Source organism: Hyperoodon ampullatus, assembly GCF_949752795.1.
Source record: "Hyperoodon ampullatus genome assembly, chromosome: 4".
NCBI classification, from domain to species: Eukaryota; Metazoa; Chordata; class Mammalia; order Artiodactyla; family Ziphiidae; genus Hyperoodon; species Hyperoodon ampullatus.
In genome coordinates, this window is record NC_136917.1 from 113,368,110 (window position 1) to 113,388,120 (window position 20,011).

General features: G+C 39.1%; 1 protein-coding gene across 1 annotated transcript in view; it reads left to right on the forward strand.

Moving 5' to 3' along the window:
• The window catches only part of ARSB (arylsulfatase B), a gene marked incomplete at its 3' end in the record, with an annotated part of 190,478 nt that overhangs the window by 104,420 nt on the left and 66,047 nt on the right, over positions 1–20,011 (forward strand). The window contains exon 6 of the mRNA XM_079702369.1: positions 17,438–17,508. Coding sequence (XP_079558495.1) covers positions 17,438–17,508 — 71 coding nt within the window. The remainder of the gene's footprint in view (positions 1–17,437; positions 17,509–20,011) is intronic.

Sequence of the window (20,011 nt, forward strand, 5' to 3'; positions counted from 1 at the left end):
TAGCTCCCTGGGCCCTCAGCTCTCAAATCAGGGAGTCCATTGGCTTATGCCTCAGTTCCCCATCCCTGTACCAGGGCTTAGAATCTTATTATTCTCAAGGTAGTAAGCTAAGGCAATGATAAGACTCACCTCCTTTGTTTCCTGTCACTCAGGGATCACTGTCCTTTGCCTGATATCTCATCTTTTGAAAACTGTTGTTTCATATATTCTGTCTGTTTCTCTTTAGGTTGTTTTAGGTAGGAGGGTAAATCCAGTCTGCCTGTTGCTCCATCTTGCCTGGAAGCAGAAATACCCAAAGAAAATTTTATTGTGCCTTTACTTTTTATTTATTTATTTATTTATTTTGCGGTACACGGGCCTCTCACTGTTGTGGCCTCTCCCGTTGCAGAGCACAGGCTCTGGACGCACAGGCTCAGCGGCCATGGCTCACGGGCCCAGCCGCTCCGCGGCATGTGGGATCTTCCCGGACCGGGAACGAACCGGGGCACGAACCCGTGTCCCCTACATCGGCAGCTGGACTCTCAACCACTGCACCACCAGGGAAGCCCTATTGTGCCTTTACTTTTTTGATCAATATTTTCCTGTTTATTTTCTACTTTCAAGTGCTTTTTAATTCAATCCGGGATCATAGACCCAGCTTTCTGAAATATAATATTGTAAATCTTATAACTCTTCTAAAGAGTTTTTCTTCTGCATTCAACTTTGTAATCACATATAGAGAAAGTATGTATATTGATCTATATGTTAATTACTTTTTATATTACAAATACTCCTTAACTTTCACATTCTCAGTTCCTAATTTTAGTTAATCTTTTTTTTTTTTTTTTTTTTGCGGTACGCGGGCCCCTCACCGCTGTAGCCTCTCCCGCCGCGGAGCACAGGCTCCAGACGCACAGGCTCAGCGGCCTCGGCTCACGGGCCCAGCCGCTCCACGGCACGCGGGATCCTCCCGGACCGGGGCACAAACCCGCGCCCCCCGCACCGGCAGGCGGACCCTCAACCACTGCGCCACCAGGGAAGCCCTAGTTAATCTTTTGATCAGTTGGTTAATACTTTAATTTTCATAGAGGCACATAAATGATAAGGTTTTTTAAAAAATCTTTGCATATGGAAGAATATCTTTCTATTACCTTCAAACAAAAATAATAATTTGACAAAGAATTCTTGTCAAATCCTTTCTCCTTATGATTCTATAGACACCACTTTATTGTCTTCTGGTAAGTACCTTTACAGCAAAGTGTACCAAGTTTACCTGCAAACACAGAGAGAGCTGAGATTACAATCTTGGTATATCTGACAAGGTAGAATTTATGTCAAAATTATTGTTAAGAATAATGGTGGAAATGGTGCAAATGGTGACTTCTTCTTTGACCCATGTGTTTATTAAAAGTGTGTTGTTTATCTTCCAAATATTTCAGGTTTTCTCTGTTAGATTATTGATTTCTAGTTTAATCCTGTTGTTGTCAGAGGACATACTTTTTATTATTTCAATCCTTTTAAATTTGAGACTTGGTCCACTTTCTTGGAGTCTATGCCATGTAGTCTTGAAAAGAATGTGTATTTTGTAGTTATTAGGTGTAATATTAGGTTTTTCTTTGTGATCCAATCAGAAAATATTTTATTTCAGTAGATGAGTTTTTATATATTGCTAGAATTTTTATTCTTAGCTTCATTGTATTGTTATATTTATTTTTTATCTTTGATCTTATATTGGTTCTTTTAATATTTAGAACAATGTGTAGTTTATTCTAGTGTCATCATTATACTAATATCTTTATATAATTCTCTAGTCCCCTTTTAGGTTCTGCTCTTTGGTTTGTCGGCTTAAAATGTCATCTTCGACTCCCACTTATTACCTATAAGGAAATCAACAACTTATTCAATTTTACCCTTTCTCTTGCCTTTCTCTTTCAGTTTTATTTTTAGTTCTGTTATTTCTACTTTGTCAGATCATATAATATATAATGCTGTTCTTCTATCCTTGTCCACAAGTTTGTTTTTGTCAGATCTATAGTAATATATTCTGTGCTAACCACTTGTCCATTTCTAAATGTTCTCAATTATCTCTCAGTTGGAGGAATTCATTCTTTAATAGATTTCTCAGGATTCTTTGGATTTTTGCCCGTATATTAAAAACATTCTGGGGCTTCCCTGGTGGCGCAGTGGTTGAGAGTCCGCCTGCCGATGCAGGGGACACGGGTTCGTGCCCCGGTCCGGGAAGATCCCACATGCCGCGGAGCGGCTGGGCCCGTGAGCCATGGCCGCTGAGCCTGTGCGTCCGGAGCCTGTGCTCTGCAACGGGAGAGGCCACAACAGTGAGAGGCCCGCGTACCGCAAAAAAAAAAAACATTCCTACAATTTTGATAATAGCAAAGCAGTTCAACTGATATAAAATCCTTGTCTCATACTTTCCCTTTCTTGAGTTTCTAGAAAATGTTACCCCATTGTATACTTGTTTTGTATGTTGCTGTTGATAAATTTAATGTTACCCTGATCTTCTTTTTTTTTTTTAATACATTTATTTACTTTATTTATTTATTTTTGGCTGCGTTGGGTCTTCATTGCTGCACGCGGGCTTTCTCTAGTTGCGGTGAGCGGGGGCTAATCTTTGTTGCACTGTGCGGGCTTCTCATTGTGGTGGCTTCTTTTGTTGCGGAACACGGACTCTAGGTGCCTGGGCTTCAGTAGTTGTGGCACATGGGCTCAGTAGTTGTGGTTTGCAGGCTCTAGAGTGCAGGCTCAGTAGTTGTGGCACACAGGCTTAGTTGCTCCCCGGCACGTGGGATCTTCCCAGACCAGGTTTCTGGAGGTCTGAAAGATTTTTATTATCACTATTATTATTTAAAGTCTAAGACTTTTTTACTAGATATGTCTCAAAAGTGACCAAACTGGGTCAGGTGTCCAGATGCACAGTAGGGTACACTCAGGTCTTTTATTTCAGAGTTTATTTTAATTATAGATTTAAATTGACATTCTATTGTGTTTCTTTTTCAGGGACTCCAATTACAGATATTATTGAACCTTGTTTGCATATCTTTTGCTTCTTTCAGTTCCTTTCTGATCATTTTTACTTCTTTTTTTCCCTTATTTTGAATTAATTAGCTTCTCTCTTTTCATTTTCATTCTCTATATGCTTTCATATACTTTTAGTTATATATAATGACCCTTCATTTCTGAGATTTTGTTTTCTCTTTCAGTTTCTTCCCCTAGTTTGGTGTCTGAGTTTTTAAATGTTTGATTCATGGTAACTTTTTTAAATATCAGCATTTGCTGATTTAGTTATATTTAATTCATGTTGAAATATTATGTAAATGTTTTCTTCTGCTTTGTGACTTTTTTTCCATATGGGAGAATATTTTCATTTGTCAAAATTTTGAATTCTCATTTGCTATTTTTTAAAATTTCTATGGTAATTTTGTTTAGATGCTGAGCTCTTTTTGTCATGTTTGTGTGTGTTAGCTTTTCCTGGACTCACAATAGCAGGTGATCTGTGGGGGTGGGGTTTGGATAGTTTAATTTATTTCTTAGTTCAAGAGCCCCTTCTTATGTTGCTCCAGTGAAGTACAGTTTCTTTAGTAAATGCTGCCACCTTCTTTCTGGTCCACCTTCTTATGATTCTATGATAGATACTATGTCATTACAGGAGGACCATGATCTTTTGCCTCTGCCTCCTTTCCCTTTACCATCCAACTTCCAGAAGACACCTGTTCTTCAACTGCCTCTCTCAGAATTGGCACCTGCCTGGGACTGCCACTCTGATCCTGCACATTTTCCAAGCCACTTCCTTATGACTCCCCGGTAGCCAGTCATCCAGTCCACCAGGTACCAGATCTTTGGTCACCCAGGGTGGGGCCCTCTTTCTGGGTTTATTTAATCAGATATGATCTGAGTCCCTTCCCCTCTTGTACCCTGCACCCTTTTTGGCATGATCCCAGACTGACTCTTCCCTAGGGTGGGCACTGGCACTGACCCTTCAGGTCTTAGATGGTTATTTCCTCATGTCCATCCAGGTTTAAATATGTTTTCTCTCCTGCTTATGTTGTAGGCTTGGGTGTTGAGTGACTTTACTTTCTTTCCTTTTCAGTACATTTTTTAAGGGAAGCGGGTGGAGAGATTCAAATGTAGATGGCCACCATTATTCTATGGAAATCTGGAAATTCACATGTTCTTCAGCTTTTGCTCCAGTGTAAGAAAAACAGCACTAGAAACTGGAGGTGGAGTATTATAAAAATGGCTTATGAAATAAAGATGGTAGGGAATACCAACCAGTAGCCCTGCATTCAAAGTCTATTTGTGTAGTCACTGCAGTCAAGTAAATATACATATATATATATTTTTTAAGTTAAAGCAAAATGTTTCCTACTGTATAGCACAGGGAACTATACACAATATTTTGTACTAACCTATAAGGGAAAAGAATCTGAACTGGAATATATATATATATATATATGGCTGAATCACTGTGCTGTATACCTGAAACTAACATGATATTGTAAATCAACTATACTTCAATTTTAAAAAAATGTTTAAGAAATGATGTTATTTTTTTGATTCCCTACTTCACCCTTTTTGACAAAAGAGCTTCTACACTATGTCCATAGTTATATAGTGCTCTGAGGGTTGTTTCAGACATTTTCTGTCTGGGTGTATCACATTCTCGGATGTGACACATCTGTCTAGTTTCTTTAGTTTCCTCCCAGGTTGGTCTGGTGTTTGCTGTCTGGAGGGACATAGAGAGGGAAGAAACTGACAGTAAGAGAGGAAAGACATGATGGGCTACCTCTGGAAGACAGCTAAGAGGAGATCACTGCCCACTTTTGGTTTAGTGTGGCTCCTGAGTTCTATAGCTAGAGGTAGACAAAGTGAATCCATCTTTTTCGATTTTCTTTCGGACTGGGTTTTGATTCTTATGTTAGAATCCAAGAATATGTTGTTAATCTCTTCAGCATTGACATTAGTGAAAATCCCCTCAAGACTTTGGCATCTGGTCTTCTCTTTAGTTTCCAACACTGTTGCCAGTTTTCATCATTTTGTAATTCTTCACAGATATTATAATGGAAATTGGAAAAAAGGCACATTAGGTTCTGCTGATTTGCCCTGATACTAACCCAGAAGTTCTACCAATTATTTTTTAGTAATGAATAGGAAAAGATTGTAATAAGGGCATGATTCAGTTGTTAATAATATTACATATTTCTCAAGCAGCCTACTTTAAACATTTAATGATTCCTTAATAAAAATGTACATGAAAAATTTCTCTCCTCATATAAAATTCTTATATCAGATCAATTTAAGTTACATATTTCCTCACCAAATTTAGTCAAAAGTTTATAATTTCCATGGCTAAACACTTTATTCATGGTAATGTTTGCATGTTAAAATGACTTTTGAAGGAGCATGGAATTCACACAAACCCAGTATCACCTTCACCCACATAACAAAGAAAATAAGTCCTGTGGGGAATTTCACTAGTGTAATGGTTGAAAATGTGAAGTCTGTGGTTAGATCTAGTTCAAATCCGGTCTCTTCCCTTTATTTACTTGTATGATCTTGGGAAAGTTACTTTACAACTCTTCAGTATCAGTTTCCTCACCCGTAGAATGTAACATTAGTGCTGCCCACCTCTAGGCACTTGTGTGAAGATGTACTGAAAGAATATGTATGAGACACTTAGCACAGTGCCTGGAACATTGTAGCAACTCAGTAGCTTGAGGGGAAGATGATAAGGATGATGATGATGATGATGCTTACAAAAGGTAAACAGGGTGGATGTTACTCTGTGGGTGTTTCTTGAAGTTTTTAGTCAGTAACTTTTTTTTTTCAAAATTTCATCTCAGGAACCATTGCCATGGCTACTTCTGTTTCTAAAAATTTGATACTGCCTTCCAGGGTGTGTCTTTTTTCATGACGGATGGTCAGCAGCTCGTGGTAAAAGAAGTGCGGAGTCTCACAGTACTTCATTTATTTATGGGAAATGTTCTACTGCCCCACCCTTCAACTAGTTGGAAAATGAAAGTCAAAAACTGGAAACTCTATTTATAAATGGACAGTGCTGTGATCTCAGTGTCTGAAACTGTAGACTTTTAGAAAATATTTATAGCATATTGGAAACTAGTTACTGATCAGTGCATCCTTGCCCCCTTTTGAAAAAAAAAACTAACCCAGAAAACGTGAAATTTGGGTAAATTAAAATTGAATACTGAAATGGCATCAGGGACAATTAACTATGTATCATTTTATGTAAGTCTTTAAGAGAAGAGAATGGAGAAAAATGATTAACTCTTTTGCTAATAGAGGCATTTGAAGTGAATAGAGATACTTGTTAATTCAGCCTTAAAAATAAGCTGAATGGGGACTTCCCTGGTGGCGCAGTGGTTAAGAATCCGCCTGCCAAAGCAGGGCATACGGGTTCAAGCCCTTGTCTGGGAAGATCCCACATGCCGCGGAGCAACTAAGCCTGTGCACCACAACTACTGAGCCTGCGCTCTAGAGCCTGTGAGCCACAACTACTGAGGCTGCACGGCACAACTACTGAAGCCTGTGCGCCTAGAGCCCATGCTCTGCAACAAAAAGAAGCCACCACAATGAGAAGCCCACGCACCGCAACCAAGAGTAGCCCCCACTCGCTGCAACTAGAGAAAACCCATTCGCAGCAACGAAGACCCAATGTAGCCAAAAATAAATAATTTTTAAAAAAAGAAAAAATAAGCTGAATGAATGGAAACATTATACATTTAAAAATATACTGAGGCCATGTCTACATTTTTTTTTTTTTTGCGGTACGCGGGCCTCTCACTGTTGTGGCCTCTCCCATTGTGGAGCACAGGCTCTGGACGCACAGGCTCAGTGGCCATGGCTCACCAGCCCAGCCACTCCGCGGCATGTGGGATGCTCCCGGACCGGGGCACGAACCTGCGTCCCCTGCATTGGCAGGCGGACCCTCAACCACTGTGCCACCAGGGAAGCCCCCCATGTCTACATTTGACCAAGGAGGCAGTTTAGCATACTGGTTAGGAGTGGTGAATTCAGGAGTTTGCCTGAGTTCCAAACCCAATTCTGTCACCTGCTCAAACAGGTTATCTTGGAAGTCACTCAACTGCTCTGTGCCAAGGTGTGTCTATGTCATAATGTTGAGGATTAAGTGAGATAGTACATGCAAAACATTTGAAATGGTGTGTGGTACATAATAAATGCTCTCTGAATTCTAGCTACTATTATTCTAACTATCTTGGCCAAAACAAACACTCTTCCCCCCCCCCCCGCTTATTACTCCAGTTTGGTTGTTATGAACGTGCATGAGACAAGCCCATTTCACCGGTCTCGAGGTAGGTCTCTGCATTAAGTGGTCAATGTGAACATCTTACAGTTCTTTTTTGTTGCATAATTCTTACCATCATGGTTCTTACTGCCATGACCATTAATGTATGCCAGGGCGGGTAGTGAACATTGCAGGGAGGAAGGGTCTCTGAACAGTCCCCTAGGCGCCTACGTTAAAGAAGCGGATTAGAGGGCTCTGCTTCCTTCCTATCATCCTGCAGCCCAGACTTTTGCCCTAATTAAAACACCCATTACGTTGCCATAATAAAACCAGGGCACTTCATGAACCTGTGTGATTATTGAAAAATCATTTTCCAGGAACATCATCAGTCATTATTTAGAGATTGACATTTTGCAAGTGGAATCAACAGTCTAATGAAGAGAATATTGCTCACACAGCTAAACTATACCATATGCTTAATCCAAAAAATAGGGGAAATTCATAGATAACAGATTGCAATGTATCTTTTTTATGTGCAGTTCGTGAGTGGACTGTGTGACTTGGCTGTATTTGGCACTGATACTTTTCTAAAAAGAGACCCTCACATGGAAGAGAATATCGTAATACATCTTGGAAATTAAAGTTATAGCTACACCAGTGTATTTCATAAGGGGAACTCTTGCCAGCAAGAGGGATGGATAGGAATATTAATGTTCCATTTTATCTACATATTATTCTTGTATCTGTATCTAGGTTATAGTCTTGTATCCGTGATTATATTCTTTCCATGTTTACAGAGTCAGGATCCGAATTTTGCAACAAAAGGTGTTGTCATTGTTTTCAAGCTATCAGCTTATTTAGCACTTAGTATATAGCCCAAGCACTTCACATGTGTTTCCCCATTTAATTCTCATAACAACACTGTATGTAGGTGTTTTTTATCCACCTTCTGCTAGAGAGAAAAACAAGGCTCAAGTTTATATAACCTTGTGGAGTTGAGAAGCAGACCCTGAAAGGTTATGCTCTTAAAGACAGCGCAGGGCTGCATGTGAGAGAGTGAGGCCTTTGGAATTGGTGGGAAAAAAGACCATAAACTGTTGAAGCAATTGACATTGTCCACTTTCTAGTGCTTCAGTTGTGTGGAAATGAAACTTTGGAACAGTATGATATACAAAAGAATCATGAAATTCCACAATAATTGTAGCATTACCTGTAAATACATAGATACATATAGAAGATAAAAGTTAACACACTATAATATAGCAATAATCAATCCCATGAACATTTTATGAGCTTCATGAGGCCACTATTTATTCTACAAGATTGTGATGATCACAAAGTTGATATTGCTGAAAAGTGTTATGAATATAGAAAACACACTTTTTTCCCCTCCAGCTCACTTTTGTACACACACCTTTGAGGAAGAAATTGTATCATCTGCTAAAAGTTCGTGTTCAAGGTACTTATACAGGGACATATAAAGAAAGTGAATGTAGGAAGTTGACAATAGATTTCTTAAGGTATTTTCTGGCACACTGACTTCCTTTCAAGAGGAAGTCATTATCGTTATATATGGACTCATTACATAAGCACCCTAAAAGCTTAGCACCCATCTTTTGCTCTACAGAAAAAAAAATCAAGAATTTAGAATGTACAATCAAATATGGTGACCTTATATAGCAAGGCTTGAAATTAGCAATCCTCATCCTAAGCTGTGTGTTAGAATCAGCTGCATCTGTGTGTGTTTGTTATTGAAGTACAGCTGCTGTACAGTATTATGTAAGTTACAAGTGTATACTATAGTGATTCACAATTTTTAAAAGTTATACTCCATTTATGGTCATTATAAAATATTGGCTATATATTGTTGTACAATATATCCTTATAGCATATTTTATACATAATAGTTTGTACCTCTTAATCCCCTACCCCTATATTGCCCCTCCCCGCTTCCCTTTCCCCACTGGTAGCTGCTAGTTTGTTCTCTATATTTGTCAGTCCACTCCTTTTTTGTTATATTCACTAGTTTGTTGTATTTTTTTTTAATTGAAGTATAGTTGATTTACAATGTTGTGTTAGTTTTTGGTGTACAGCAAAGTGATTCAGTTATATATCTATCTATAGATAGATAGATAGATTTTCTTTTTTAGATTATTTTCCATTGTAGGTCATTACAAGATATTGCATGTAGTTCCCTGTGCTATACAGTAGGACCTTATTATTTATCTATTTTATATATAGTAGTTTGTATCTGATAACCCGAAACTCCTAATTGATCCCTTCCTACATATTTCCCCTTTGGTAACCATAAATTTGTTTTCTACAAATGTCTGTGAGTCTGTTTCTGTTTTGTATATGGATTCATTTGTATAATTTTTTAGATTCCACATATAAGTGATATCAGATATTTGTCTTTCTCTGTCTTACTTCACTTAGTATGATAATCTCTAGGTCCATCCATGTTGCTGCAAATGGCATTATCTTTTTTATGGCTGAGTAATATTCTATTGTGAAATATATATATATGTGTGCATATATGCCACATTATATAAATATGATATGTATACCACATCTTCTTTACCCATTCATCCATCAGTGGACATTTAGGTTGCTTCCATGTCTTGGCTATTGTAAATAGTGCTGCTATGAACATTGGACTGCTATCTTTTCGAATCAGAGTTTTCATCTTTTCAGGATATATGCCCAGGAGTGGGATTGCTGGATCACATGGCAACTCTGTTTTTAGTTTTTTAAGGAACCTCCGTACTGTTTCCATAGTGGCTGCACCAATTTACATTCTAACCAACAGTGTAGGAGGGTTCCCTTTTCTCCACACCCTCTCCAGCATTTATTATTTGTAGACTTTTTAATGATGGCCATTCTGACCACTGTGATGTGATGCCTCATTGTGGTTTTGATTTGTATTTCTCTGATAACTAGCAAAGTTGAGCATCTTCATATGCCTATTGACCATTTGTATGTCGTCTGTGGAGAAATGTGTATTTAGGTCTTGTGCCATTTTTTGATTGGGTTGTTTGGTTTTTTGTTATTGAATTATATATTGAGTTTGTATATTTTGGAAATTAAGCCCTTGTTGGTTGCATCATTTGCAAATAGTTTCTCCCATAACGTCGGTTGTCTTTTCATTTTGCTGATGGTTTCCTTTGCTGTGCAAATGCTTATAAGTTTGACTAGGTCCCATTTGTTCCTATTTTTATTGCCTTGGGAGACTGACCTAAGAAAAGATTGGTACGATTTATGTCAGAAAATGTTTTGCCTATATTCTCTTCTGGGAGTTTTATGGTGTCATGTCTTATATTTAAATCTTTAAGCCATTTTGAGTTTATTTTTGTGTATGAAGTGAGGGTGTGTTCTAACTTCATTGATTTACATGCAGCTGTCCAGCTTTCCCAACACTGCTTGCTGAAGTGTTGCATTTTTTAAAGATTCCATATAGAAGTGATATCATACAGTGTTTGTCTTTCTCTGTCTGACTTTTTTCACTTAGCATAATACCCTCCAAGTCCATCCATGTTGTTGCAAATGGCAAAGTGACATTCTTTTTTAGGGCCGAATAGTATTCCATTACATATATACACACCACATCTTCTTTATCCATTCATCTGTTGGTGGTTACTTGCTGCTGTCAACATTGGGTGTATGTATCTTTTTGAATTAGTTTTTTTTTTAATATATATCCAGGAATGGAATTGCTGGGTCATATGGTACTTCCATGTTTAGTTTTTTGAGAAACCTCCATACTGTTTTCCACAGTGACTGCACCAATTTACATTCCCACCAAAAGTGTATGAGGGTTCCCTTTTCTTCACATCCTCACCAACATTCGATTTGTGTTCTTTTCAATGATAGCCATTCTGAGAGGTGTGAAGTGTTATCTCATTGTGGTTTTGATTTGCATTTCCTTGATGATTAGTGATGTTGAGTATCTTTTAATGTGCTTGTTGGCCATCTGCATTTCCTCTTTGGACAAATGTCTATTCAGTTCTTCTGCCCATTTTTAAATTTGGAGAATCAGCTGCATTTTTGACAAGGATGCCAAGATAGTTCAATTGGGAAGAAGAATCTTTTCAGTAAATGTTACTGGGATAACTAGATATTCACATGCAAAAGAATGAAATTGGATTCCTACCTCACAGAATACACAAAAATTAACTTAAAACGGATCATAGAGGTAAATGTAAGAGCTAAAAGCATAGCAATCTTAGAAGAAAGCATAAGAGTAAATCTCTGTGACTTTGCATTAGGCAGTTATTTCTTAGATAAAATACCAAAAGCAACAAAAGAAAAAATAGTTAAGCTGTACTAAACCAAAATTTTAAACTATTTTTCTGCAAATGATACTATTAAGAAAGCAAAAAACAACCCACAGAATCAGAGAAGATATTAACAAATCATGTATCTGATACAGGATTTGCATGCAGAATATATTAAGAATTCTTGCAACTCAATTATAAAAAGACAAATAGCCCACTTTTAAAATGAGCAAAGGATCTGAATAGACATTCCTCCAAAGAAGTTATACACATGGTCAATATGCACATGAAAAGGAAAATGTAAATCAAAACCACAATGAGATACCACTTTGTATCAGCTAGGGTGGCTATAATAAAAAAGATAGACATCCGTAATCGTCACTAATAAGAGGATGTGGGGAAATTGGAATACACATACATAGCTGGTTGGAGTGTAAAATTAGCAGGTCCTTAAAAATTTAAATATAAAGTTACCATATGATGTAGCAAGTCTACTCCTAGATATATACCCAAGAGCAATGAAAACAAATGTCCATACAAAAACTTATACATAAATATTCATAATAGCCAAAAAATGTAGAAACAACTCAAATGTCCATCAAATGAGTAGATAAAGAAAATGTGATACATACATACAATAACATATTATTCAGCCATATAAAGGAATTAAGTACTGATACATGCTATAAAATAGATACACCTTGAAAACATTATGAATTGTATAGTTGGTAAGTTATATTTCAGTGAAGCTAATTTGACAGAAATCAGCTTGGGTACTTTTATAAATCTTTATGCCTAGGCTGAACGTAGATCAATGAGGTCACTCTCTTATGGTGGAACTCAAGCATCAGTATTTTTTAAAGCTCCCCAGGTGATGGCATTGTGTAGCCAAGGTTGAGAATCATTGCTCTAAAATTAGCTCTAATCTAAATGAGTTTCTGATTTAGGAAACTCCAGAAGAGTTCAGATCTGAGGTAAGAAGACTCTAGATTTCCCCATCTTGCTACTCAGAGTGTGGTCTTCAGACCAGCAACATCAGTACCACTTGGGCACCTGTTAAAAATGTAGATCCCTGGGCTCCCCTCATCCCCCCGGTCTCTGTAAATCAGAATCCACAGTTTAATGAGATCCCCAAGTGATCTAAAGTTTGAGAAGCACTGCTCCAGGTCAGTGGTTCTCAATCTTGGCTGAATGTTGAAATCGTCTGGGAGTTCAAAAAAACTATTGACACCTGGGTTCCACCCCCAGTGATGCTTCTGGTATGAGGTACAGCATCTGTATTTTAGAAGTTCCTCAGGTGATTCTAATGTGAGACAAAGAGAATAACTGATGTAAACATACTGTTTGGGGGACATTTAATGGTGAAAAGAAGAAAAGATAGTTAAAAATAAAATTTATTTATTTAGTTTTTGACATAAAGGTAGAGGAACATGCATAAGCAAGTGGAAATTATTGATGACAAAAATTTGCAGAGGTGTGGGGAAGGAACGGGAGTACAGCAACAGTAGGGAAGGTTTGCCCTAAAAAGGTACAGGAAAAGAAAAAAAATGATCAAGCATTTTCCCCTCCAGGTACAGGAGTGTGATCTTTTATATGATTATTAGAGACTACTCAAATTTAAGTGGCCAATGGTTTATGAGTTTTTTTTTTAAGGACATTTTATTTATTTGTTTGTTTATTTATTTATGGCTGCATTGGGTCTTCATTGCTGCGCACGGGCTTTCTCTAGTTGTGGCGAGCGGGGGCTAATCTTTGTTGCGGTGCGCAGACTTCTCATTGCGGTGACTTCTCTTGTTGTGGAGCACGGGCAGGCAGGCTTCAGTAGTTGCAGCACATGTGCTCAGTAGTTGAGCACGCAGGCTCAGTAGTTGTGGCGCATGGGCTTAGTTGCTTCGCGGCATGTGAGATCTTCCCAAACCAGGGCTCAAACCCGTGTCCCCTGCATTGACAGGCGGATTCTCAACCACTGTGCCACCAGGGAAGCCCCTGTGAGTTCTTAAGGGAAGACTGTTTTTAAACTGCACTGGAAAATATGTGGCTACTTACTGAACTTACCTTTCTTTTAATATATTAAAAAAAAAAGAGTGTTTATTAATCCAGTGGTAGATATTCCTTCCCAATAACCAGAGTACCAGTGTCCCAGTATTGGTGTCCAGTTTCTCAGTTCTGGGGAAATTGAATTCCTACAGATGGTGGGAGCTGAGCTGAGTCGGGGGTGCTCTTCCTGGGTGTGTCTTTTGGGCCTGAAGGATTCCCCTCACCAGCAATGGGCCTCACCTTGTAATGACCAGTGCCTCTCTACCCGTAACTGGTCTTTGCAGAATCACTTTAAATACTCTGAAGTATTCCCTAGGCAAAGTTATGAAGCTTTGCGGAGCGGGTCTTTGCGATCTCTCATTTCATCCCACACCCTCCCCATCCCTCCCACCAGCCTTATTCTGCACATGTTCTTCTCCAGGTGACTTGGGTCCACTTCTCTGTTCCAGCATCACTATACTGTGCCTTTGTCTCCACTGAAATTCGCCACGTGGAGTCGATGTGTGTAGTGTGTGTGCGCATTTAAGTGCTTTAGTGAGTCTCTGCTAACTTGGTGCGTAACTATTAAAGGAAACCCACAGTCTCTTCTCCCTTCTTTCCTCCTTCCTCTTCTTCCTCCTCCTCATTTCCCTTTTCTCCCTCCCTCCTTTCTCCCTAACATCTCTCTCTCTTTCCTCTTATTCCCTCCATCGCAGGCACCGGGCTCTGAACCCTTTACCAAAATGAAAAGAAGTGACCTAAGTGGTGAGACATGAGAACCCAGTGACCCTAAAACCATTACTGTTTTTGCTAAAGGCAAGCCTGATCTTAAACATACAGGAAAATTTCTACACTCCTCAGAGGGAAATTACATCATCAGTTATTATCAGTATGTGATAGCACATATGTGGATAGCATACAATTAAATTCCAAAAATCAACTAATGCATTTAAATACTGCAGAACTACCTTGTAGTTCTGGATAGTTTTCCTGTCTTTAAACTCCCAAACTCTGTAAAATATCTGAGTTTTCTCTTTGTTATACTTTTTTTTTTTTTTTGCGGTACGCGGGCTTCTCACTGCTGTGGCCTCTCCCGCTGTGGAGCACAGGCTCCGGACGCGCAGGCTCAGCGGCCATGGCTCACGGGCCCAGCCGCTCCGCGGCATGTGGGATCTTCCCAGACCGGGGCACGAACCCGTGTCCCCTGCATCGGCAGGCAGACTCTCAACCACTGCGCCACCAGGGAAGCCCTGTTATACTTTTTAATGTCTTTATGGAAGCATAGAAATTTTCACAAGTTCTATACTTTAAAAAAGCTTTAAATTTTCCTGATTACAATAATAATGCATGCTAGTTGTAAAGCACTGTAGAAAATAAAAGTCTTTTGTAGTCTCACCCCACCCATCCCCCTATCCCAGCTAACAGTTTGGTGTATATTTTTCCATATTTCCATTACTACCATCTTCCCTTCCCATGTATGTATGCCTCTTTTTAAAAAATTCACCTGGAAATATTTCTAAAATCCATCTCTTTCCAAAGGACTAGTTCCAGGGAATTGGTACATGACCTTGTCTAGGGATTTTAATAACTTGTAACATTTTGATGGGGAGTAACCCAAGATTTATGATACTCTATTCAGTTCCCTTAAATATACATTTGGTTTTCTTGATTTATTTAATAACTTGGAGCCCCTAGGGTGTTTGGTTATTGTTTTAATCACTTGTCTTCTATTGTATTTCCTTGGCATATGTCTCCAACCACATCCTTGTCAAAATATTCTGATTCGTACATTTTAAAAAGTAGCATCACAGCATACTTAGGAAGGTTGGTTGGCTTTTGTTTTATTCATCATGATTTGTATCATGATGATTCTGCCTGTGATGATTTTTCCCAGCAAATAATTCATCACTGGGATTACTTTAGTGTTCAAAATTCATCTCATCTTATTAAGTTCCCTTATTTTGCAATATCTGTGGCTCTTCTGAATAATGAAAAAATGAAATAAATGAATGATATACAGATAAACTTTCTTTAAAAGTTATTAGAAAAATATGTTTTATTTAACCATGCCTAATACTTTGGGGGTATTCCAGTGAGCTCTGCTTTTAAAGATGAGAAATTTGGGGGTTCCTCCTTCTTTCTTGCCTTTTTTTGGATTGAATGAATTTTGTTTTGTTCTTCCATGGTCCAGAAAAGCCCTATCTTTGTTTTTAAGTTACCTTAAAATTTTAACATGCAAATTTTACTTAGCTAAATCTAAATTTAATGAACAGCTTTACCCTCTTCCAAACAATACAAAGACTTTAAAATGCTTTCATTCTGATTTCCCCTCCTGACTTACTTGCTATTTTTATCATCCAGATTTTAGCTCTGTTTGCTTGTTTTTAACCCCACAAATTAGACACCATCATCATCATTCTGTTGATTTTCTCACATTCACCATTTTCTCTGCTCATCATCCCTACTTGCATTCAGAGCTTCCAGGATCAAACCCTAGTTCCTGTCATTTTGGACCGGTTGACAGTCTCATGGTATACAGGTAGTTAGTTAAATGCCTCAGGAAGAAAATGAGGAATCCAGGGAAATATTGCCCCCCCATAGTGCTGCCCCCAGGCCTAGAGGCATCCCTGCATATTTCCCTCTCACTCTCTAGTTACTGGGTTTTATGGAATAGAGAGGAAAAAGGAAATCTTTTAGAATTCTAAAGTTAAACATATTCACTTTAAAGGACTGTCACTTATTCTGAGATTGTATTCATCCTACCTTTTGTTGCTATTACAATTACCTTTATTTTATGGTAATGGTAGTTGAAAGTTTTTTGGTTTTGTTTTTAATTCATGAATTTTGTTTTAACATTTCCTTACTTGGCAAATACAATGTTGCCAATCACAATCCAGATTTTTTGAAAATTTATGGGTCCTTGAAATGCCAAGCCACTGCTGTAGACAACTAGCTGTGAGTTTGGGGTGTGGACATTGAACCACCTGAAAACATGTCCTCTTATTTTCAGGGGCCTTATTGGTTATTCCTATGTGGACAAATTCTATGGTGTTAACGGTACTTTTGCAACCTTTTATTGGATTATCAAGTAGTCCAACGATTGAAATTATATCTAACAACTTCTTGCATAAGGCTGAGTCTAGCAAAATGACATGGGTGCCTCATGCACACCTGGCATACATCTGGTGATGTTTATGCTCCCAATTTTTAAAAAACACCCACTACCCATTGTTTGGCCAGTAACTTACTATGGGCCTTTCTCATTTGTAACATGAGGGCGTTGGACTAACTGATCTCCAAGTTCTTTTCAACAGTAATGTAGGTTGTGATTGTATTTGCACATACAATTTTTAAAAATCTTAAAGAAGTATAACTATTTCACATGTATTTGTATTACATACAAGTTTCACGTTGTAAATTTAGATGTGGAAGACATTCGTTTTTCTCATGCAGGCTAGTATTTAAAAGTCATGTTGCATCTGTGATATGGGCGCTGCCATCTTGGCAGATGCTCTTTCTTCATTTCCCTGTGAGTGTTCAGCATGAAGTCTACACTGGATGACTTGAGTTCTCATTTCACTGCTGTAACGAATGGTCATGTTTAAGTACAGCCAGATTATTTATTGCAAAGGGTCACAGGACTCATTTTTTAATTGTCACGTGCTTGACCTTGAAGTTGTTATGTAAACATTCAGTCACTGTGACAATATAGACAAGTGAAGACTACTTGAAGATGCACAACCACACATTGTGGAGGCCTCTGAATTCATGACCAAGTTGTTAACTGGCAGGTTTGTTATTTCCTGTAAATATGAGAAAAGGAAGTATTAAAATCATTGATACCCATTTGAGAGAGGAAATTAACATTTTCTAAAAAATTCTTTTCTAGTGAAGGAAGCCCGTCCCCCAGAATGGAGCTGCTGCACAATATCGATCCAAACTTCGTAGATGTTTCACCATGTGAGTACCTTGTTTATTGCTACTAATTTAAATACTGTTGGCTCACAAAGACAGTTTTATTACCTAGTGTCTCTCTAGCCTAATTCTCTTTCTCCACTTGAGTTTGCTATAAAGGTAAACAGTTCTCCATGGCACCTGTTGTACCAATCTCACTGTGGCTTTGATGCCACAAAGGGTGAATGCTGCTGAATGGCTTACATGACCTTATAAGCCATTTCCCTCTCCATGACTCAGTTTCTCCCATCTATAAAAGGAGAACCCATGGGATCTCTGAGCCTCCTTCTAACTGTAAATGTCATGCTGTTGTTGCCCTGTTCTTACCTGAGAGTGTCAGAGCCTCCTTCTAGAGAACTCAAGGTCAAATAAGCCACCACATCATCTGATCAGGCTGGTCAGGTGCTGCCCAGACATGCTGGGTCTCATAAACCCATGATTCCCCTGGCAAGGCTGCAATTTAGTTTGATTCTGCCTACGGCCTAAATTAACCCATAGGGAACCCTATTAATTCCTGCAGGGAAAGAGGCCATGTGGTGCTTTCACATCCCCACAGGTTGTAACAGTCCTATATAAATACCATGCTAGCGGCCCTGATGCCCCTACGTCATGAGCTTGGGCCTGGAAAACCTTAACTATTAGGCCCTTTGCCCAGGTTCCATCATAAAGCCTCATCGTGAGACTGTCTGCAGAAAACAGTGCTCTTATACTCCCTTCATTCGCTTGAGTGCTCACATCCCCTCCTTTTAGACATACTGCTACCCCACCATTCAGGCTCTTCTTACTCTTTTATCCTCTCCAATCTGTGTTATAACCTGCCTTAAGATTCCCCCTTCTGGAGAATGACCCCCAGTAATTCTGAGTGTGTCTTCGGGCATCGGAGGTCCAGCTCACCTTGCCAACCTCACTCCAGGCCCTCCTTGCCATCTTCTTGCCCTACTAGCCACTTGCAATTTCCAAGCATGCAGATCGTCATACTTATGTCTTGAACATAATTTTCCTTATGCCTGAAACACCTTTCCCTGCCTCTCCACGATTTTTCCTCATCCCTTAAAACCCAGCACAAATGTCCCACCTCTGTGAATGCTTTCCAGAAGCCCTGGAAGAAGCAGTGCTGCTTCCTCTGTGCACCCCTTCATATGTATCTCTGTATAGTGTTCACCAAATTCTCCTGTATGTGCCTGCATTTCCCACTAAGCCGAGAGCTCCCGATATCAGGGTCTATGTCATATTTATCTTTACATCCTCATAAGTTAACACAAACACCCGGCACTTGGTAGGTACTCAGTGATGACTACTTAATGACTGAATGGACAGTTGGAGGAGAGTTGAAATGGAATAAAGACCACCTAGAATCACTAGACCTGGAAAGGAAAGTGCCCTGAGATAGGTAGGAATGGCTACAGGATGGAGAAATTTCTATTTTTATTGGAGTAAACAGACGTCAGTGAGAGAGGCAAGGGTAGTAATATGTCCGATATGGTAGCCACGAGCCCTGTGTGACTACTGAGCACTTGAAATATGGCTAATTGTGGATCAAGATGTGCTGTGAGTATGCGCACGTCCAATTTTGAAGACTGAGTATGAAAAATATAAAACATATATACGTTTATTACTTGTTGAAGTGGCAATACTTCGGATATATTGACTTTAAATATATTGATCGCAATTTCATGTTTCCTTTTCCTTTTTTAATGTGCTTAATAGAAAATTTAAAATCACATGTGTAATTTGCATTGCATGTCTATTGGTCTAGAAGAATTGTTCTAGAAAATGCTTGGAAATGATTTGATCAGCTGTGTGAGAGGATCATAGGCCTATGATTAGTTACTGTGGAGCTACGTCCATCGTTTAAACTTTTCTCTGCCCCAGCACACCTAGGGATATGACACATTCCAGTCTGTAACCGGCTCACTGCAGAAGTGATTGCTAAACAGGAGCCAGTCATATCAGAATCCCTCAGGGTGGCCAGAAGCGAGGCAGGCACGGTTTTTACAGCTTCTGCGTAATTTAATGCACTGCAAAGCCCAGCATAACCTCCAGGGATGTGCTGAATATGCTGCCCACATTACAGTGGTTTTAAGCTGTCCTCATCCACTAAGTTCCATCTACAAGTGAAAAGCCTTAAGCCCACTTCACTCACTAAGCTGCATTTTGTCATGGCATCAGAAATGGGAGCTTGAAAACTATACACCCATGTGACCCGACCACAGTGCTGCTTGCCGCGGGCTTCTTAGCATAACCTGCTGTGATTTTTTGCGTCCCCTCAAGTGCCTCTAGCAAAGGAATAGCACAGGCAGAAAGTTTCACCGGTGTAAGAATTGGGGCATGGAAATCAGAAGAGAGAACTGTCTTAGCCTTGCCCCTCATAGATTGTAAGGTCTTGAGCAAGTCCCTTCACTTTTCTTCCACTTAGTTTCCCATATGTTAATTGCTGGACTTAACTGAGACCCTTTGCTGCTGTCACAAATTCAGAGACACTTTCTGGCTGCCTGCTGCTCCTGCCCCC